Source organism: Pteropus alecto, unplaced genomic scaffold (genome assembly GCF_000325575.1).
Source record: "Pteropus alecto unplaced genomic scaffold, ASM32557v1 scaffold7, whole genome shotgun sequence".
Classification (NCBI taxonomy): domain Eukaryota; kingdom Metazoa; phylum Chordata; class Mammalia; order Chiroptera; family Pteropodidae; genus Pteropus; species Pteropus alecto.
Genome location: NW_006494614.1, coordinates 30,489,191 through 30,510,789, shown reverse-complemented (window position 1 = coordinate 30,510,789; position 21,599 = coordinate 30,489,191). Strand labels below are relative to the sequence as shown.

Sequence of the window (21,599 nt, the reverse complement as noted above, 5' to 3'; positions counted from 1 at the left end):
CTCTGCCACAATCTAAAGCAGAACAAAACCAAAGCACCTTAAGTGATGGTCATAAACTCAATATTGTGATAGTTCCTTATTAGAACACATTTTGCAAGATTCCTCTAAATAAGCTTTTCTAAGTATGCTGTAAACATGATAGCAGTGGGGTACAAATTGAGCAAGGTGACACAGAAAGTAAGAGCATGTCTCATATACATAGAAAGAGATCATGTTTGGATGAAATTGCTCAACAGAATACTGGCCATGCACATGTGTAAGAGATGGAACTTCTGACCGACAGGAAGAAACATTCCATTTTCTTAAGTTCTTGAAACCTGCGACACACACAATTAATTCTGTAAAAGGATATCAAAACAGAAGTTAGTCGTGATTTGTCTGTTAATATATTCGAATGTGCATATAGGTTATCATGCTAGGGACAATGCCTGGGTGCTTCTAGAGATAATAAAAAGAATATTGCATGCAATATTTTTACTTAATCACTATGTCTAATTCCATTCCCGCCTCTTTTTTCATTACTGATTGTATTGAATATAATTAGAGTGCTATATTCTAAGTCAAATATGTTGCATCTTTCATTTTCCTATTAAATATATACACACACTAGTTATTAATCTTACATCCAGAGATCATGCTTAGTAGGAGCCTAACACATGCTGGGCAAGGTACTGAGTGTTTTATGTTCATTTTTTTAGTCAGTGCTCACAATACTACCACGTAAACACTGCTACCATTTCCAGTTTACCAATAAGAAAATTATGGTTAAGCGACTTGCCCAAATTCACATAATGAGTGAATGGTACAGCTGGGATGTAAACTCAGACAATCTGGCTCCAGAGCCCGTGCTCTGAACTGCTATGCCATACCAACTCCTAGAGGAAAACTATACCCTTAACCTTCTTTATTCATATGTTCATCGATCTATCCCTTGAAATTTGAGTACATCCATATATCCTACTCCTAGAAAAAAAAGTGAAGACTCTCACCTGAAAACAGTAGTTTTAGGGAGTCATGAAAATTAAAATCAATAAATTATAGCATTATACGGAAACCAATATTATTACATATTGAAGAATCTCTATACTATGCCCTGTCCATTAACTGCTTTTCCAGAAAAATCTTTCCTATCTTGCCATAATCCCTGGATATTTGCATTACAGATTTCACTCTGAAGAACTAAAAACAAAGAACTCCCACTTCACAAAGAAAAGCAAACCTTCTGATCATCAAGATCTTGTTCTAGCTGTAACTGAGTCTCTAAATGTTCCACCTGGGTAGTTACTGATTCCTGTACATCAAGAAAACACTTCTGAGTTGTATTTAAGAGCCTAAGCAGTTGTTTGCTCTGGTTGGGAGACAGATCTTGTGCATATTCAGAAATGAAGAACTGCACATCAAAGGCAGTAGTCTCCAGCTGCATTTTGGTATGTCCAAGGTCTTTTAACACATTCTGTGAAGAAAGTAGTACAAGTTACCAACGCAGAGTTAAGCCATAATATACAGTTTATATTAACAATATTTATTTTTAAAATGCTTCTTACATTAGGGACTCAAGGTTTTACTGATATTCTTACATTTTTCATTTAATCAAAAATCTATTCATCATCTAGTAAAAATGGTAATGATGAAATTATTTAAATACTGTGGTAATTAATATGTAAGATAAACCCTCTGAGAACATTTTAACCTTGCCTGCCACATCATGCTTAAAATGTAACTCTGACAAAAGGTAAAGATCCAACATTAACACAATGAAGGAAAACATCAACATTAAAATATCGCTTGCTAGTACTTATAGTATCCATGTAAATTGTGGTAGTACATAAACGAGACCACGGGGAATCTGAAACATAAATTAAATGGACCACAATTTCAGTTTTCTGACTCAGAAGCCAGGAGCCTAACCGTCATTCATGAGGCACACTGTTCAAATTAAGAACTTGGAAAAAAAGGGGGGCATGACAAAAATGACTAATATATAAATACCATTTATACTGCGATGTATTTACAAGGATAATTTATACTATTATGGACTTGACTAATGTATAAATAAATGCATAAATACAAATATCAACATGTCAGTGGCAGTAAGAGTTTGATAAGGCAGTTGGGACAGCATCAGAATGACATATCCATAAAGCTGTGATTATTTTATAGTTGTCTCAACTATGAATAAATATCTCAAGTGACAATAAAAGAAAATAATACTTTGTAGTTTTAGCAAAGTCAGATTTTTCTAAACATTTGTTATAATAAATCGAGCTTTTTAAATGTGCCTTGTCTTATTTATTTTGATACTTGCCTTGAGAAACTGCAAACTTTTCTTTACATGTTCAGTATCTCGAATATTCACAATGTCCATATCCTTCACAGATTTGCTCTTCTCTGATATCCAATGTGAGAACGACTTAAGTTTGTGCAGAAATTCTTCATGGGAAACTGCTAGTTTTGACTAGAAAACAAAATTGTTCATTTATTTCTGTCCCCAAATTTCAAATTCCTACAAATGATGATTCTGTTTTAAGGGCTTAACACCAAAAATAAAGTATTTCATCTTATGACTAAATTTTTTAATAATCAAATTTTCTTCAAATCTCAAATTTGATCAATGTGAAACATTCTGTTGCCTACCATTTCACAGTCAATTGCGAGCATGATGTGTTTCATTCTTTCTGAAGACACATTGCTGAGGGAAGAAAAGGCATTCTGTAAACTTTGGTGGCTTATACTCAGTTCTTCAAAGTGTTCTCTGGGGAAGTCACTGGGAAGAGACTTTAAAAACTCTTCTGTCGACTTCATGTCTTTTCTTAGAATAACAGCAATTGGTGCCAATCCCAATTCAAATGTCTGCAAAAAATACATATCCCACAACTATTTAGTGAGAAACACTAATGGAACCAATATTTGAAACATAAAAGTAAAATGCTATGCTTATTTTTCCAAATTAACATCAGCTGACTACCATCCATAACAGGCAGTAGACAATTCTTACCTCTAACTGTTTAAGTTGGTTCTTCAAAGCTTCTAGATTGTTATCCAGAGTTTCTTGGTTGTCTAAGGGGGGCTTCATATCTTGAAGCAAAGCCAAATACTCGTGCATTTTTGATGTGTGCTGTAAACACTGATGTAACTCATTGGAAAACTAAACACAAATTTGGATATTTTGTTTCATTAGTCTTTACGAAGGTTTTTAAAGCAAATAAAATGTATAGGATTATTCCCAAATGTTTCATGCAGCTATTTCCATATAGAAGGTAAAGTCAACTTACTTGTTCCATTAAGCTATCCCCAGAAGTCATTTCTTTTGACTCTGAAATACATTCCAAACGGTTTGGGAAATCACTGCATTGTTCCTCCAGCTTCCCATCTCTTGGCAAGACTGATGCACACTCGGTAGAGTTTTCCGGTCCAATTTCTTTCATATTTTGTAAATTAAGGGAATCATGGTTTCCTTCTTTGCTTTCAAGCTCATCAAGAATCTGTTGCTTTTCATCCACCATCTCAGAAGTAGTAGATGATTTTTGATTCAAGTCTCCAACCCGTTCTGCTTTCTCTGAATATCCATCAGTAAGCAGCTTGCAGAAAATATTTTCAAGTTGCAGTGGAAGTACTTTAGATGTAATACCTCTTTTCTCTAGATTATACCCCATCTGAGTTAAATCTTTCATCAATTCAAACACTCCTGTAATGTTCTGGCTATTCTGATTTTGCTTAAGTAGATCAAGGAAAAGCTCAGACTTAAGATTTGCAACGCACAATGGATCGTCTCTACTCTCTGCTCTTGATTCTGGTGAATTATTCGTGGAAGAAATTACAGCGGAGTCACTGATCTTACTGTCGCTGGGCACAATAGATGCTTCGCTCATCAACTGTGATGCGCTAAACCTTTTAATTAAGCTTTGAATTAAAATTTTAGTGTCTGCACAGGCTGAAGGTTCTCCAACCTCTTGAGGATTCATATGACCTTCTTTTAATCTACTCTTTAAGATGTTCTTCACATCAACAAACACCTGAGGTAATTCAGGAATCCGAACCTCCTTTTCTGGGAATCTCGGAGAGAAGGCTTCTTCTTTTTGTGGCTGTTGATCAATTATTTCTTTCTTTTTGTTAATTTCTAAGAATGAGTAGTCAGTGCTTAAAGTGTTACTTATTCCTTTTGCACAGAGTCCCGATGATACAAAGTCAGTATTTTCCCCAAGGTCTTCCACATTTCTAAGAGGTAAAATTGAAAGTGTGCTCTCATGCCTTTCTGGTGTGAACTGAGGAATATCCATCCCTCCTTCTGAGAGATCTTCTTTAGTACAGAGATCATTCCGTGGAATCATCTCATTCAGAGGTAAATCTTCTTGGGTAAGGGTGGCCTTCTCTTTTGCAGTATCAACTCCTAATTGTAAGTGTTTTTTCATGGGAGGGGAAGCTATTAGAGTACAGCTTGGGTTATCTTCATTTGGTTTCAGTATGTCTTCTGCTTTTACATGTTTTGCACAATGTTTTAAATAAGTAAACAGATTAAGCTCTTTCTCAGGTCCGTCAGTTAGTAAATCTTTCTCAGTACTTGTATTCCCTTGAGACAATGTAATGTCTGAAGTAATGTCACTGATCATTTTGGAAACCGATGAGTCAAATATTTCTTCAAGATTCTCAAATTGGACAGGACTTTTACTAACTATTGTTTGTAGACTTTTTGGTTCATCTTTAAGAGTTACAGTTGCTTTTTTAAGGCTTCCTTTCTGATTATGTTCTTCACTGTCTGTGATTTGTGGAAATGGAAACTGACTATTAACTAAATCATGACACTCACTTGTACTTTCACTAGGTAAAAGTTTGAGATTTTTATTATCTTCTATTAGGTGTTCTGTAAGCCTTTCTCCTTTACCTGAGCAAATTTTATGAATTGATGTTTCATCTTCTATTAATATATTGTTTTTGTCATCTCCCTTTTTAAGTAGCTCTTTTCCATTCCCTTGATGATCTTTAACAGGTACAGAGGCAGAGGATGACGAATGGCTTTCCTCGGCAGGTTTTCTTATTAAATCTGGCTCAGAATAAATGATTTTATCAAAAGATGAGTCAACTTGTTGCATCACATTCTCAAAATATTGATTATCTTTCACAGAGTCAGCAGATTCTGGCCCTTGAATCAACTTAACCTTTATGTTCATTAGATCATCACCTAATTCAGAAGTTAAAGTGATATTGGTATTATGTAAAATACCTACAGGGCCAAGGATGTGTTCTGATTCAGTGTCTTTATTGATAGGCAGCAATATATCCTTAAGGGCCATCTCATGATTCAACAGATTTTCTTTGCTTTTACTAACAAAATCAGTTGTATATTCTGGAAGATGGCTTCTTTCAGTAACTAAGCTACTTTTACTACTTGATTCTAGTTGTAAAACATCTACACTTTGCTGTTTTTCTAAAGAACTGTAATTGTGCTTTTTATCCACAAGAATCATTTTATCAATACTTTGATATTCATGGCTGGTCTTCTTCTCACACAACTGGATATCCATACCTTCAGCCTCATCTCGGCACATGGGCTTTTCATTCTCATCTCCTACTCCTTCTTCTTTATCATCATCATCATATTCATCATCATCCTGATTACTGTCATATACATAATCCCCATAACTTTGTTCATTTTGCATAGTATCTAAATGATCAGTATCAGATTTCAATTCTTGTCCAGTTACATACTCTTTTCTCTCTCTCCAACAGCCAGCGTCATCACATTTTAATGAAGCACTGAAGTTCTCTTTTCTTCTTATAATTTCATAATCTGTCAATAAGTCAGACTCAGCCCCCACAAGGTTATTTGCATTTTCCCTTTCTGATACTATTTCCAGCAACTGTTCATTGACCTTGTATAAGCCAACTGAATTTGAATGTATTCTTTCACCGGGATCTAATTCAGCTTTCTCAGTACCTATGACAAAATCCTGAAGAGACTGTGCTTTTCCCCTTACACTTAAGCTATCAATTAGTCCCCCCTGGATCACCACAGAATTTTCCTTCTCTTTTAAAACATCATAAAAAACATCACCAGGAGAAGCAGCCCCATCGTTTTCCTTCTGCAGCATATCATAGTCCTCAGGTTGCAGACAATCACAATCATCATCTTTAAGAAGTAGAGAATCATGGTCATCATCTTCAAACAAGGGAGTATCATAAAAATCATCATCGCTATCAGTGTCTGTCTCTGTGTCACTCTGGTGATCATCCAGTAGTGACGTTTCATAGTCACCAGCACTGACAGTTTCTTTAAGCAATGATGTGGCACACACCTGAGATGCGTTGGCATTATCATTGTCACCCCTTGAAGCTATGGCACAGGAGTTCTCTTTGGACTCATTTTGCTTGTCTTCAAGTTTCTCCTGAGAAGCAACATGCATTTTTTCATCTTCACCGTAAGTATCTGAAACATATTTATCATTGTGATATTGTACCTGAAGATCACTATAACCAATATTTAAAGATTTCTGTCCACATTTCTGTTCTACCTGTAAACTGATGTTTATGGGTGCAATTCCCAGAAACTGGTCATGAAATTTTTCTCCCATTCTTTGACCCCATAACATGGTTTGGTCATCGGATGGCAATGTAGAGACTTCACATTTATTTCCATTGCTCTCTGTGGTGTGTACATCTTTAAAACTTCCCTTATCATTCCTTAATTTATCTTGATTTAACAAGGCACTCAGCCTGGGGGAGTAGTCAAAGATACTTGTATCCTTGTTTATATTATCTTCAATCTCTGTTTCATTAAAATCACAGCTTCTCCTAGTTTTTGATTTCACAATAGAATCTGTTATCAAATCACTTGCAAATTTTCGAATGTTTTTAGAATGACTACATTCATCTACATGTTCATGTTCTTTTGTTTCAACTTGACTTTGACTTTTACCATTTCTAGGTATGTTTTCAGAGTCTTGTCTAAACATGCTAATGTCTGCAAGTCCAGGCTGTGTTAAATATGAAATAGAATTGGGAACATTCATACTGGATGAATTCTTAACTATATTATCTGTTGCTATTGTATTTGCCAGCTTTTCTGACTGATAAAATTCACTACTGAAAACATTATTTTCCATTTCATTAAACTCTTCATCTAAGGTATTTTCAGGGATTTCTTTATGTTTAGGTTCTCTGCAATGACATTTATCAAAACTGCTTGGTGAAGTTATACTTTCACCTTTTTCTTTACTTGGGGTATTATTCAGAAATACACCAGGCAGTCTTAAGACATCAATACATTCTTTTCTGGGTGTGTCCTCATCAAATTCTGCACTACAGCCTTCGAGTAGCATACCAACAGCCTCATTCAAGTCTCCATCATACAGCAAAAGTCTCTGCCCGGTGTTTGCATCCATATAGCTATTTATCATCAAATAAGACAGGAATAATTTTTTAGTTTGTTCTGAGCTCTGCGTTGCCACTGGCTCTTCTCCATCAAAATCATCCTCTTCTTGCCTGTAATCATGGACTGTAGATGGTTGGAACTTACAAAAAGAGAGCCATCTTCTGGCATTTTTACAAGCTTCTAAATCTCCCAAATCGGGCATTTTATCAGGAAGTATTATGTTTTTTAAAATTGATGCTGTGTCATTATCTATAATTCCTAGTTGCTGAGCAACATCCAAACCAATGACTTGAGAAGTTTCTGGAATATAAAGAGCAGCTATTTTCTGCCTACCATCCAAGATTTTGTATGCTAATTCATTTGTAATCAATTTTTGCTGCAAGGAAGAAGATGTGGGAAATATTTCACCAGAGTGAGGCCAAATGAGTCCAACGTAGCCTCGCTGAGCCTCTAGTACCAAAAGAGCACTGCTCGAAGTTATTAAATCACACTGGACTGCTTCATCTACAGTTAAACGTTTAGCAGGGTTTGAATGGATGATTCCACCTGTTTGAACCTGATATGTTAGAATACTGTTAGCAGTATCTCTGTCAATCACCCCTTCTGCCATAGCTTCTTCAACGGTCATTCTCTGGCCAGAGTTGGAATTGATCAGACCTCCGGAAAGAAGCTGTGAACCTAATAACCTAAACATGGTTTCACGGTCTATGAGACCTTCATGAGCCGCCCTCAGAATGCTAATGCTTCTTCCACATTTTAATGTTATTCTGCCTCCTTCTTGTGATCTGACAGGTAGAAGCCGCATCCCAGCGTTTTCCTGTAAAATACTTCTTTGTATGATATCTATTAAAGACACCCTCTCAGAGGTACATGGATCAATAAGATCTTTGCACATATTTTGCTTTTCCAGGACTTTAGAAAATAATGCTGAGGAAACCAAGTTCTGCTGGAAAGCCTGCTGTAGGGTCAACTGTTCTCCTGTAGCTGGAATAACTAGAAAGCCTGTAGAAAGCAGTATCTCAAGAACTCTGATGGCCATGGATTCTGATATCACGCCTTGAGTCAGAGCATCCAGCACTGGAATTGTGTTAGGTGATACAGCAGAAATAATCTCCTTCGCTTGATTTAGTTCTGTAAGTTGGCACAGAACTTGTTCATCAATGAGGCCATGACTTTCAGCACCTTTGAGGTCAAAGCACTTTCTTAATTCTGGTGAAATTAGGCCAGAAATCATGAGCTGTGTCTCAAGCAACCTGATTCCTGTGTCATAGTCAACGAGGCCTCTTAAAACTGCCTGAAAGACTGAAAGAACTTCTCCAGTTGTCTGGTCAATGGTGCCTGCAATCACTTTATCCAGCTGAAAAGAAATACAAAATTCTCAGGTCAGTCTGCGATTCAAGGGTGGGCAGAGTTTCTTGAAACTTAGTTTGCATTTTTTTAAAATAAATGCTCTTCAACATAAAAATCCTCTACTTACCAAGGCGCGGCAATGCTGTGAATGTTAGGCAGCTCAAATGCACAAGTGATCTATGTCAGTGATCTATTCAACAGCACAGGATGTGATAAAAGCTTTGAAAACAACATGCATCTGTGAATTGAAAACTTAATATTGTGTACATTAACAAGGTTAGTGAGGACACAACAGAGTAAATGATGATAGTGAGAAAACAGAACACATACCTAGAAGGCCATCATGCTTTCTGCAATTGGATGAGATTAGTCTACTAACATGAAAAAGAGTATCAGACCCCATGCTATTGATGTTTACAGCATACAGACTTCCTCAGAAGTCGAAAACTAATGAACCAGAAAAATTGTTGCATACCCCCAAAATATGACAAATAATGTATAAAGTATTCCAGGAGTAAGGGAAATGAATAGAGAGATAACTTTTTGAATACTGAATACTGTGTTGAATACTGTGACTGTGTATTATCAAGTTACAAAAGTTTAAGGACAGGCCAAATTTTAAGTGATTTCTGTTATATTTTAACAAGATATTAGGACATCCTCACTATAGCACACGGCCCAGTATTACTCAGATAAATTTCATGGATATCTCTGAAAATCAAACAAATCCCATAACACTCCAATGTCACCTTTAGAGATGACTCCAGCTATTTTACAACATCTGTAAAATACCTAATGTAGCAGCAGAAGAATGGCTTTTAAAGAGGAGAGTTAGAAAAATGAATGATTCTTTTCTTTTACCATGCAAGGCAGAGATTAAGATGTCACAGAAACAGATGACAGCAAGTGTAAGATCGCATTTAATAAACGACATTAAAATCTCCAAATACTTAAATAAACCATCCATGTTTTTTCTATGGACATAATTCAAAGCCATTTCTTTACTACGGATATATAATCCTACAATCATGCAATAAAACTGAGAATCTTGAAACAGCTTCATGTTTTAAATAAAAAAATATTACCTTCTCCTCTACCTTTATATCTCCTATGGTTTGTGATTCTTGTAGTTGTTTCAGAGAATCGCTAAAGAATAAATTATAACTTTCTTGAAGAGTTTTCACTTGTCTTTCCAATTCATTTCTTTCTTCATCTGTCATTCTAAAATAACCAGAAAGAATGAAAAGAGGAATGCAAACCTTCAAGTGCTAAAAATGACATATTAGGCTCGATGATTTTATAACATAGAATACTCTTCTAAATAAGTATACAGTCATAAAATAAAATAAAACCTCAGAGACAGATTGCTTAGGTCTTAGAATATGGCTGTACATGAAAATTAAAGATGGCCCTGAATACATCTAGGAATCCTTTCTTGCCAAAAAAAGAGACTGAAGGATAGGGTATAAACTAATATAGCAGCACCTCCCAAGTATATACAAGTTTCTAAATTAACAAAAGGGAATAATCCCATTGTTAGCCCAACATGAAAAAGGGATAGTGAGGTACCATTACTCCAGATGAAACTTGTTTAAGCCAAAGGATGAATAAAGAGAATATTTACAAGGAAATTAACCTGATTCTCTAAGGTACAGTACAAAGTCATTACGGAATAATCCTAAGGAGGACAGCCGAAAAAGGTTCAAGAAAAGGGGAGATTCCTTCCCTGCCTGAGGTATTAGCTAAAATACAGAAAGTGCCGTATTACATAAAGTAGGAACAAAATATGAGAAATCAGGTTGCCACAGGTCTCAGCTAAGCAAATAAAGAACATATTTACACACATTTTCCAAAAGGTACATCTCAGAGTACTACTTAGTATTGAGACTTGGCTTGAAGTCCTCACAACTCACCTGCTATTGATCCTAAACCTCTCTGAGCCTGTTTTCTTATCAGTAATATGTGGGGATAATAAGCACATTTCAGGTTTTTGGTAAAGACTACAAGTGACTACAAGTGACAATAAAATCGCTAACTTTATAATCTTATGTTATTACATCACTTGGTAAATTTGTTATTGAGTTCCATTTTAAAAATCTCAACTAAAATTTACCCTCTTCCATTTTGCTGAACGTTTTTAAGACCACTTCCCTACATCAAATAAAAGAGCTAATGAAAACCAACTTACTTGTCTCCATGTTTAGCCAAAAATAGCTGCATGGTTTGAAGTGCCTCAGATAATTGTTCCTTCTTGGTTAGTATTTCTTCACTGGAAATCTGCAAGGTGAGGAAAACATATTCAAACTCTCCCCTTGTAAAGATTAGACAACAGGTCTATGGCCATGCCACCCTGAACGTGCCTGATCTCATCTGATCTTGGAAGCTAAGTAGGGTCAGGCCTGGTTAGTACTTGAATGGGAGATCACCATGGAATACCAGGTACTGTAGGCATTAAAAAAAATAAAGACTAGACAATAGTAACTTTAAAAAATTAATCAAGTTCTCATTAAGACCCAAATGAGGATGATTTTCTAGGTGACCCAACTCAAGAACCCATTATTTATTATCAGCCTATAGGCCTGGGTAATAAGAATACTTTATATTTAGAATGCATGATTAAGGAAAACCTCTCTCTAACCATAATATCATCATTTTCACGAGGAAGTAATACAGCATTATATGGTCTTTGTATTTCTCCCAACCCAACCATAAATAGAGGTTGCCTTAACACCCCAGGTGGCCAGAGGTTAAGCACTGGCCTAATGTCATCCTTGTGCAACGCAGTACACAAAAATATTCGTGAATGAGGAACCCTACTCCTAAAGTGTATCTTCCTCCAAGCTCCAGATACAATGCTTCTTTTGAAAAAAAATTATGGTGACAGTATGAATCTGTAGGTCTGCAGATCAAGACTAAATAATTTTTACTGCTAAGACTTTCACTAGCGAAAATTGCCTGTGATGGTCAGAAGAATAAAACTGAACTGTTTAAAGGAAGCTGTTAACACTTTCCTCTAATTCCTTAGTATATCATTTCTGAATGCCTAATACCAGAAGTAAATTGCCATTCTTTTAAAGAAGCAGAAATGAGAGTAAATGATAGGCCAATGAAAAGGTATCCCCTGATGGATTCTAGAGTCAATTTAAAGTATACTTTTCATGGTCATAGGTAATAATAAATTCATATTGATATTTTGAAAAACATTTATTATTCATATCAAGCTGCCTTCAATTCCTTTGAGAGATCAAATGTTAGAGATTTTTTTAAATTTAGTTCGCAATCTGCATTTAAAAAGTATTTTATTTTACATCTACTAGGTCTAAAACAAATCTAGTAAAATTTTGGAGACTTAAAAAGTACAGAATGAAAAAATATCAAAGGTTTATAATCTACTGTTCTCAAAAGAAACTTGCTCTCCTAAGAATTCCTTGCTAATGTTTACGTCCCTATTTTAGTTCTTTTCCTATTTGACAAGGCAGGTGGGGGAGGGGGGTGGAAGAGGATATTTTAAACTAAATATTTACATGGAATAACTGAAGGATTTCGTTCAAAACATCAAATGTAACTGCTTTCCAACTTCTCCTTTCTTCTATACTATGTGAAATATAGCACACAAGACTGTGAGCTAATATGGCTTTATTTCAATTGAACAATTCAGGTATATACTCAGGTCTGAAAACTTCTTCAAGGGGGAGCTCCAGATGAAGTACCTCATATCATAGGGAAAATGAGACAAGACACTGAAGTTTTCCCCTATTTAATTATGTCAATAATATCTGTCAAATGATGATAAGTGAGTACTGATGCTGAGCTAGAAGGGGAAACTAATGATAGTTAATAATAGCCTCTATCATTTCCAAAGGTCAGGCAGGGGAAGGAGGGCAGTGCAGAAAAAGTTTTTGAGAAAAATGCTGCTTAATTTCTTAATAGAAAATTTAAAAAATAAAGCAGCAATTCATGCGCTATCACTAGTAGCAGCAGCAGCAATACTGAAATTTATACCTTAACAATCAATGCCCATAGAGCTTTGAGTAGAGGCAGTCCAACTAATACCATGGAGCACTGACACTTCAGGAGCCGGAGCTATCCAGCTAATGCCAAGTAGTTGGGGTACAGAAGATAGCTAAGAAATTAACTAAAAAATTCATATAGGAAAGGGCAACAATCTAGAATTTCCAGCGATTGACTGGAAAACACTTCTTTATAAATTAGAAAAGGTCCAGAAAGACACAACTAAGCTCAATCCTCAAAAATGTTAACATCTTAGGTTTGTATTTTTGTAATTCTTGAAAGTTTTTGTTTACATTGATAAGAATGAGACTGCATACATTTATGATACAGTGTGTGGATTTACTCTGGGCACAAAAGAGGATAACTCTACTCTTTGGCAATTCTCATCATAGTAATCAAGGAGCAGATCTAACTATGAGGAAAAGCAGCACGACATATTAGTATACTAATAACAAGACTAGTATATATAGTTAAGGTTTTGGACTATATTGTGATTTATTGGGCAAGTTACTTAATCTCTTTGATTTTCATTTATAATTGCCTATAAAAATGGGGAGGAACAAGGTAAAGAATTAAACATTTAGGTGGACTGTATCATCTCAGTAAATTCCACCCACTATTATTATTAACCAGGACCTCATTGAATACCTTTTGCTTAGAGAAGGGAGACTTTCCAGCCTTCTCTCCATCTCTCAGTGTCTTGCTGATATTTGATACCCATTTCTGTAATTCTTTGGCTTTTTCAACATGCTCTTTCTTTTCTTCTTCCAGTGACTTCTGACAGGTGTGAGTAGTAAAAAACATATTATAGTCAATGACCAAGCTATTAAACTGCCCTCTCCACAGAAAATAAGAATGTAAAAATGTGTTTTCACCACACACAGGTTACTGAGATCTTTTATTCATTCATTTAACCACGTTTATTATGTCACATAGCAGATGTACTTCCGAAATGTTTATGGTATCAAAGGAAGCCATGATCATTCCTTAATGAGCTGTCTAACCTCCCAGCTGGTAAATCAAGACGACAAATAAAATACCTCAATTTTATTCACGAAGCACTAGAAGATCAAACTTTGAATTGCTGCCTTTGCATTAGCATTACAGTCACAATTGTCTGGACAGAAAAATATAAAACAATGGAAAGCTGAAATAGAGAATGTGTACACATATATGAAAAATACATGGAATGAAGAAAAATCCTCCTCTTCCAACACACAATCCATTCATAATGCTGCTTTTAAGTGCAAAGTCTAACTAGAAATGAGAGATTGTGGTAAACATTTAATATGTAAAGAAGGTTAACATTTAATATGTAAAGAAGGTTACTATATATAGGAAAATGAAAAACTTTTTCATTTTTCAAGGCAATCTGAGACACTATAGCCTGAGGGATGTGGGAAAGAATTTACATCTCTCTCTTTGAGTCCATAGTGCTTTTTGAAGTGCTTTTTCAGTGAGTGTAATGGATCGTTTAATAAATGGGAATCCTAACATCAGGGTGGATCTATCCAGTGATGAAGAGTTCTTTTGGAGTTCAGGCTTACCCCATATCTGAAGTACTGTACTTTTATTTTAGTGCGGGCAAGATTAAAAACTATGAATCTCAAAGCTAAATGGAACCATTTTAAGAGCAGTAAATCTTTTCTTAATTTCAACTTAAAAATTATTCTTTCTTGTGAACAGTCAACTATTCTCACCCCTCCAGAAATAAATAGCACTTTGAGTGAGTGACACAATTACTAGACTGTGTATTCAACTGATAGCATCATGCTCTGGACAGATCACACGAATGAGAGAGCATCGCCCCTGTGCAAAATTATTTCAACGTATCCCATTATGAAGAATAGTAGAGGCTAGAAATTCCTGTCATCAAGGGTTCAGATACTTCTAAGAGCTTAAGCCCCGTGCGGAAATCAAAATCGGCTTTTTCTAAAGCTTCTTTATACGTCAACTTTCTTTTTGTTTGGGGACATATTATATTTCTGACATATGACTTCTGATCTTTGAGTTTTGTAGCAAGGAAGACATCTATAATACCTACTTGGAGAGCCTCTTCTATTGACAACCTGGAGTGAACCTGTGGCTCTATCAACCCCCCTGTCAAGTACTGAAATTCCAAACATCTGATTCCCATTTCCTTACTTATGATATTTGCATTCACAGCTTCCACCACTGACATCACTTTGCTAGTGACGGGATGGCCAATCCCTGTCATCACTAATTCACACTGTCGCAGCTGCTGGGCAAACCCCTCATCAACGAGGCCTCTATGCAAAGCTTCGGCCACCCGGTACTTTTTGCCTGTAAGAGGATCAATTATCCCCCCTGTGCTGACTTGGGCTTCCAGGCATCTGAGGGCAGTAATTCTATCGATCAAATTTCTGCGGGAGGCCTTTAGGACAGAGATCCTTTCTCCACTAGTAGTCAGCCAATACCCTGCAATAGGACTATGCAAATCCTTCTTGGGAACTAATCGACTTAGCAAGGAATCGGCAAGTTCTGTAAGTGTGATGAGGCCTTCCTGATACTTTTGGACCAATGCTTTGTCAATTGTTCCCTGCTCTACAGCCTCATTGATATTGAACTGTAATCCTGTTTTAGTATCAGTCAGCATACGAGAAGGATGCCCATAGGATTCAAAAAACGTGGCTTCCCTCCACTGATACTGCTGCCCTGAGAGTTCAAGATACGTACTTTTTTCAATCAAGTTTCTCTGGAAAGCCTCATATGCAGTCAGTTCTGCTCCTGTCTTAATATCTACTACAGAAATTCTATGAGTTTTCGCTACATTGAGATTGGAAATGTTCCTCTCCCCAAAAGGAAACAGAAAGCACTGGCAATCTACGTCAAATACACACATTCGTAGTAATTCTGAGTAATACAGAGCTTGCTTGTTATTGGGATTAGGAAAAACTCTTGTGTTGCTTGATGGCTCATGTAAAAATTGTAGGATGGCATTATTTAGCAACCCCTGCTGCAGAGCAATTTCTGGAGGTACGCGAATGCCTCTCACAGGGTCAATGATGCCCCCGCTGGCAATCTGGGCCTCCAGGATGTGTTTGCCTTTTTGTCTGTCAAGCATTCTATTTTCCATAGCTTGAAACACTGACAATGTCTTAGAAGAACAAGAATATCCCAGGGCTGCCTTCTCTGCCTCAAGGAGCCTAATTTTGAAATCGGGGTCAACAATTCCTTTAAGGATGGCATCTTCAACAGAATGTGTCTGACCTGAGATGGGATCGATTATAAAACCTGTTGCAGCCTGAGCTTCTAAAAATGCTAAAGCCATCATTTTGTCTATTATGATTTTCTTGGCTGCTGAGGCAAATGAAATCTTTTCTTTCGTGGATTCCAGATAAAGCCCTGCAATTGAGGTGGCTTTTGTCAAAAACTTGCTAAGAGTTTTCTGAACTTCTTCAACAGTCTTAAGACCAAGTCGCAGCTGCTCAATTGTTTTCATGTCCAGAAGCTTAGCTTCAACCAACTGCCTGGCAGTCACAGTGTGTCGGAGCCCTTGGAATTTAAATTCATCATCCCTAACCGAACATGCGTGATCGCCGCTGAAGTTCTGGAAGGTCTCTGGTTCTAAGCCTTTCTTAAGAAAATCTCTCTTGAGTCCACCAGATGCTCTGCACCCTTCAAGCATCCATTCTTCAGCACTGGAAACTGAGTTCTTTTCTTGTTTTAATGTTGTAACTTCTGTATGCATATCATATTGCTTGTTCTTAGCTATCTGTAACAGGAATTTATAAGATGTTAAAAGTCACCTAAAGAACCTTAAATCACTTTACCCATTCTTAATCCAAATATAATTTCTAGAATGACAAAGATGAGACAAGTAAAGAAGATAAAGTTTTCAAACCAAAGAAGGTTCAGGAACAAGCAATACTATTCTGAGAGTCTAAAGGTAACTTCAGATGACAATTAAGGTATTAAAACAGCATGTTTTAAAAAGACTGAGATAAAATTTGCCCAGAGGATGTGCTAGAAATTAAAGTTAACTGCCTGGTTTTTCTAGCTTTTTTTTTACGGTCATATTTTTCAGAATATAATCCCATAGTTATAACAGTAGAACTGTTATATCTGTTAAACCGGAATTATTTAAAAATTAAAGATTGATAATTTTTAGTAAAGATTCAGGTAAATCTCTAGAAAATTATAGCATTATTTTCTGTCAGAACAACAAAGAGCCAACAATCACACTTAACATTGTTAAACAATTTGGTCTAGCAGAGAAAGGAAACGAAAGGAAACTTGACATGAGGTAGCTGATAAGGACTCAGAATCCAGACTATACCTCTAAGGGTGCCAAAAGCTTCACCAGGTCTGTTTCACATTTGTCTTCTTGACATCTAACAGGTGGTCTGGAATTGTACAGAGCTTGATCTCTTATCTTCTCTATTTCCGATAGTCTTGAAATAGGGTTTTTCTCATCAAAAGTTATCTGTAATTCGGTGCTTGTCTGAGAAAAATACTCAGAGTAACACTGCTGGCTTTTCTCTCTCTCCAGTGCAGGCCCTGATGGCCAGCGCTGGACGTCCTTGGGTATCTGTTCAACCCGATGTTGCCATTTTTCTTCCGACTGCTGTGGTTCTTGGGCCCATCTCAGCAGAGGCGATCTGGCCGTTGGCTGAAGCTGCCCTGTGTTCCTAGAAGAGAGGTCTCCCGAGTGTTGACGCTCCTTCACTGCCACCTCAAAATCTGGTTTGAAGGTACAGTCTTTGGCTGGGCTCTTTTTCTGGATTTCACACTGGAGCAAAACTAACTGATGTTCATGTTCCTTTACCTGTTGATCCATTTTTTGCTTCAGGTATTCAACTTCATGTTTCTGGGCCACCAGCTCCTTTTCAAGTTTCTGACATTTCTGGTAATGATTCACTTCCACATTCTGCCCTTGTTGGATTTGCTCACGATATTGTCGAAGCTGTCTTTCAAGTTCTCTAATATTTGTTTCACAGAGCTTAGCATTCTCCTGAGCTCTGCAGTTTTCTCGCTGAAGAGATACAAAGTCAAGCTTGATGCCTGAAATATCATTTTCAGTGATAACTTTAGAGTCCATTAATTTTTCCATCTTTTTCCGAAATTCCTCTGCGGAACGTTTAAATTTTTCAGATTCTTCCTGAAACAGAACCATCTTTCTGTGGGTCATCTGCTCCTCTATGGTCTTTAAGTGAAGTTCATCTTGTACCTTTTTCAACTTGTTATTTAACTCTTGCACCTGAGCTTGCTGTAGCTGTACTTTCTGCTCCCCCAGTCGTTTTTCCTCTTTGGAAGCACTCAGCTCAGCATTCAGATTTCTAACCTCTTTCTCAGTATTCTGGATGATAATGTTCTGCTTGTCACACTTCTGCTTAAATTCACTTACTAAGTTTTGACTTTTGGCCAGGTCTTCTTCTAGACACTTAATTTTTTTATGGAAATCCTGTTCTGTTTTCGTCTGTTTATGCAAGTGCTCATTCGTGTTGCGTAGCTGATCTTTAAAACCATCTGCCTGAATCTTCAGCGCTTCGCATCTTTGCTGGATAGCTTGTTTCTCTAAAACCACATTTGCCGATTGCACTTGAATTCTCTGCATCACTACTTTGGTTTCATTATTCTGCCTGGTAAGCTCGTCTACTTTTTGTTTTAGCATTTCTGCACACTTATTACTTTTCTCCAATTCTTCATTAAGCTTTTGGATTTTATCATTATTTTCTTTTTCAGCTTTAATATTTTGAAGCAACTGCGCATGGCTTTTCTCAAATTGTTCTCTTAGATGATCTGATTTTCTCTGACAGAACTGCATTCTTTCATTAGAGAATTCCTTCTCACCCTGAAAAGAATTAACTTGTGAATTTAAATGCTGAATACTCTGCTCAGTTATAGCATGTGTCCTAGTGATTCTGTCTACTTCTCTTTGCAGTTTCCCTTTTTCCTGTTGAAGAGATTCTAATTCTGCTTCATAATTGTGCTTTATTTTCTTAAGATCATTAGCTTCTTGCATGACTTCTTCAGCTTTATCTGTGGTTTGGTTCAACTGCCGACTCAGTTCTCGGAGCTGCTGAGAATACCCTTCCTCTACCTGGTCCTTCCTTTCCAACTCTAACTTAAGGCACTTTAGTGTATTATTTGTTTCATCTAGTTTTTCTTTTAGCAAGCGAGCCTTTTCCTCAGATGAAGTTTTTTCAAGCTGGAGGGCATTAAGTTCATACTTCAGCTCTCTCATGTCTTTTTCAGCCTTTCTATTGGCGACTATTAGCTCATCTACCTGCTGTTTGAGTTCTTCTGCTTTCTGTTTGTCGTGCTCCTTGTATGTGATGGCACAAGCTGGCAACATATTTTCTCTACATGAATACTGAATTTCAGTTATTTTTCTCCTTGCTTCCAACTCAATTTTCTGCTTCTCTTTCAACTGTTTCTCTGCTATCTGTTTCTGAGATGCTAGATCTTTTTCCATCTGCTTTATCAGCTTCAAGAGTTCTTCCTCATTGTCTCTCTTTCTTTTCAATTCTTCCATTAACTTATTTTTTTGTTGCTCCATGTCGCTGAGACTTGAATCTTTTCTTTTAAGATGATCTTCCAGTGTTCTCCTTGTAAAGGTGTTTTCTTCTAACTGGTTCCGGAAATTCAGGAGGTTTTCTTCCACGGCCGCCCTTTTGGCCTCGGCCTCTGCCGTAAGCCGCCTCACCCGTTCCAGCTCCCGCTCCGCAGCTTCCTTCTCTCTCACGATGGTCTCAAGTTCCCTGCGGTACTGCTTGGCCTCGCTTTCAGCCCTGATTTTCTGCAGAGCGATGTCTTCTACATTTCGCTGCTGCTTTCTCAATTCATTTTTTGCAGCCTCCTTGACCTTTGGAAGTTCTTCCTCTACTTGGGACTTTTGTTTCTTTAGTTCAGCTACCATTCTCTCCAATTCACCTATCTTTCCTGTAAGTTTGCTATTCTCAATCATTGTTGCCTTCTGACGCTGAAGCAGATCTGAATATGCCCCATGTTCAGAAGTCTCCTTACACCTTTTAATCTATAAGAGATATTTAAAGTGTCAAATCTGTTCTATTCAAATTTATCTTTAAAAATATGAAGCGAGGCTCATAAAAGAACTTACAAGAACAAGTGAACCCAAATGCAGAATAAGTGCTACCACCACCATCACCACCATCACCACCATCACCACCACCACCTTCTTCATAGAGGAAGCTTCAGAAAGTCAGCAATAGGAGAAGACAAAAACTAAGTTTTCTAAACTGAAGATTCTTTTTCTTTTTTTTTTTGTCTCTCAAGACTAATTTTGTTTCAAAAATTAGCTAGTCAGGATTCTAAATCAAGAAGGGACCTAACGACATATAGCACGATCCCAACCTTTTACAGATGAGGAAACTGAGGTACAGAGAGGTTAAAAATGATGAAGTGGGAACTAAAACTTTCACAACAGTGCTCTTTCTGCTCTCACACAGAACTTAGTCCTAAAAGCTCAGAAGAACATACAACAGATAAGAATCAAATGACAATAAAGAATTTAGTTGTCAACATACAGCTCAATGGAAATTTAAAAAAATAATAATGTTTACATCCCTCTGTTGTACGGTTAAAAAAAAATACAGAACTTTGGAACAGAGAGCCGAATCAGGAAATAATACTTAACATGGGGAAGGATAAAAATTATACAAAAACTTCTCATTTCTAAAGTCAAATTTCTTACCTGTTTATACTTGCCATATTACGACAATTATAACTAGACTTGCTAATGCAAAGGCAGCTATTGTTCCTGCTCGCTTTAAAAAAGATGTGCTTCATATACTCACAGATTTTTGTTGCTGTTGTTAATGACATGCCTCATATGAATCCACCTTGATGAGTACCTTTAGATACTCCATAAATATAAAGATATTTGTTAAATATAAATATTTTTTAAATATACTTAGGGATTCCGCTCCAATGTATAGAATAAAATATAAGAAAAATGTTTTACTCTGTTAATGATAGAATCAATTTCAGCTGGGAGGAGTACACTCTGCATTGATTACAGAACTATATGATCAGGGCTGGCTTTTAATTACAATTCAATTTCTCTTTGTTAATACCATAAGGTTGTTAGCTTCATATCATCAACTCAAAATCACCACCATTAGAAACAATTTAAACAGGAGTAGAGATATATTCTAGATAGATTTTTTTTTAATTGAGTAGCTTTGGTGAATTTCAATAATTAAATTTACCTATAGACTATATATCTTATTTTCCTTCCTCTAATTTCTTGATGCCCAATAATTGTGACAAAAATTTCAGTTGTTTCCTTTGCTAAACTAAATATGATTTATAATAAAAATTAATATAAAACAAATCTCATCACAAGCTGCAATACTTAGTGCTCTATTTTCTTTATTTTGTTATCAGGTCAACTAAGAGTTGACCCTGACCCTGAAGCATTTTATTGGCTTAAACATTAAATTTTCAAAAATGTTTCAGTAGTTGATTTCTAATAGGGTCTTTCTCAGTTCTCTATCAAATCTCATTTAAAACAGTTGTTGCTGAGAAGTTTTGAGCCTTTTTTTCCTTAGGCATGTTCTGAGGTTTAAAAAACTGAAAATTCTCTCAGAAAAAAATGTCTGTTGTTGAACCTTCAGTATCTTAATTAGAGCTATTTTACTGACTGTTAATAATCTCATTTTGTCTACATAACTGGATTTTTTTTTAGCAAATACTACAAAAATTACCAGAAAAAATTTAGTCCTATTGCGACTTGGCTTTCTTATAGATCTCAAACTTATTCATACAAAAATAACTCCTTCAAGGAGACACACTGTCCTTTAATCTCAGCAATTAATATTTAATATATTTTGCTCTCAGTGTAAACTAGGAAATCTCTTTACTCCATTTAATATCCATTACAGAT

General features: G+C 36.3%; 2 protein-coding genes and 1 pseudogene across 3 annotated transcripts in view; 1 reads left to right on the top strand and 2 right to left on the bottom strand.

Moving 5' to 3' along the window:
* Positions 1–21,599, bottom strand: part of LOC102889885 (dystonin) — a 401,789-nt gene that overhangs the window by 123,047 nt on the left and 257,143 nt on the right. Inside the window, exons 36-43 of the mRNA XM_025042814.1 lie at positions 13,376–13,504; positions 10,905–10,993; positions 9,802–9,937; positions 3,273–8,723; positions 2,996–3,145; positions 2,635–2,850; positions 2,306–2,455; positions 1,205–1,453 (exon numbers count right to left, since the gene is read on the bottom strand). Coding sequence (XP_024898582.1) covers positions 1,205–1,453; positions 2,306–2,455; positions 2,635–2,850; positions 2,996–3,145; positions 3,273–8,723; positions 9,802–9,937; positions 10,905–10,993; positions 13,376–13,504 — 6,570 coding nt within the window. The remainder of the gene's footprint in view (positions 1–1,204; positions 1,454–2,305; positions 2,456–2,634; positions 2,851–2,995; positions 3,146–3,272; positions 8,724–9,801; positions 9,938–10,904; positions 10,994–13,375; positions 13,505–21,599) is intronic.
* On the top strand, positions 11,049–11,167 carry LOC112474848 (annotated as a pseudogene).
* Positions 14,018–20,561, bottom strand: LOC107196748 (plectin-like). Of its 2 annotated transcripts, none has more exons than XM_025042534.1 (3): positions 20,509–20,561; positions 17,028–19,727; positions 14,018–16,463 (listed from the first exon to the last, which is right to left on the bottom strand). In XM_025042534.1, exons 2-3 carry the CDS (start codon positions 19,656–19,658, stop codon positions 14,565–14,567), a joined length of 4,530 nt encoding a protein of 1,509 aa, XP_024898302.1. In that variant the 5' UTR covers positions 19,659–19,727; positions 20,509–20,561; the 3' UTR covers positions 14,018–14,564. The 2 variants fall into 2 exon arrangements, with proteins under 2 accessions (XP_024898302.1, XP_015455776.1); XM_015600290.2 differs by lacking the exon at positions 20,509–20,561 and adding an exon at positions 19,812–20,502.

What these genes read in the sequence shown, in the direction of transcription:
- LOC107196748 (XM_015600290.2), bottom strand. Translation starts at nt 19,895, where the DNA reads ATGAAGAAGGTGGTGGTGGTGATGGTGGTGATGGTGGTGATGGTGGTG. An exon ending in ATTTGGGTTCACTTGTTCTT is followed by an intron (nt 19,728 to 19,811) that starts GTAAGTTCTTTT and finishes TATCTCTTATAG; the next exon opens with ATTAAAAGGTGTAAGGAGAC. An exon ending in AGCTTTTGGCACCCTTAGAG is followed by an intron (nt 16,464 to 17,027) that starts GTATAGTCTGGA and finishes TTCCTGTTACAG; the next exon opens with ATAGCTAAGAACAAGCAATA.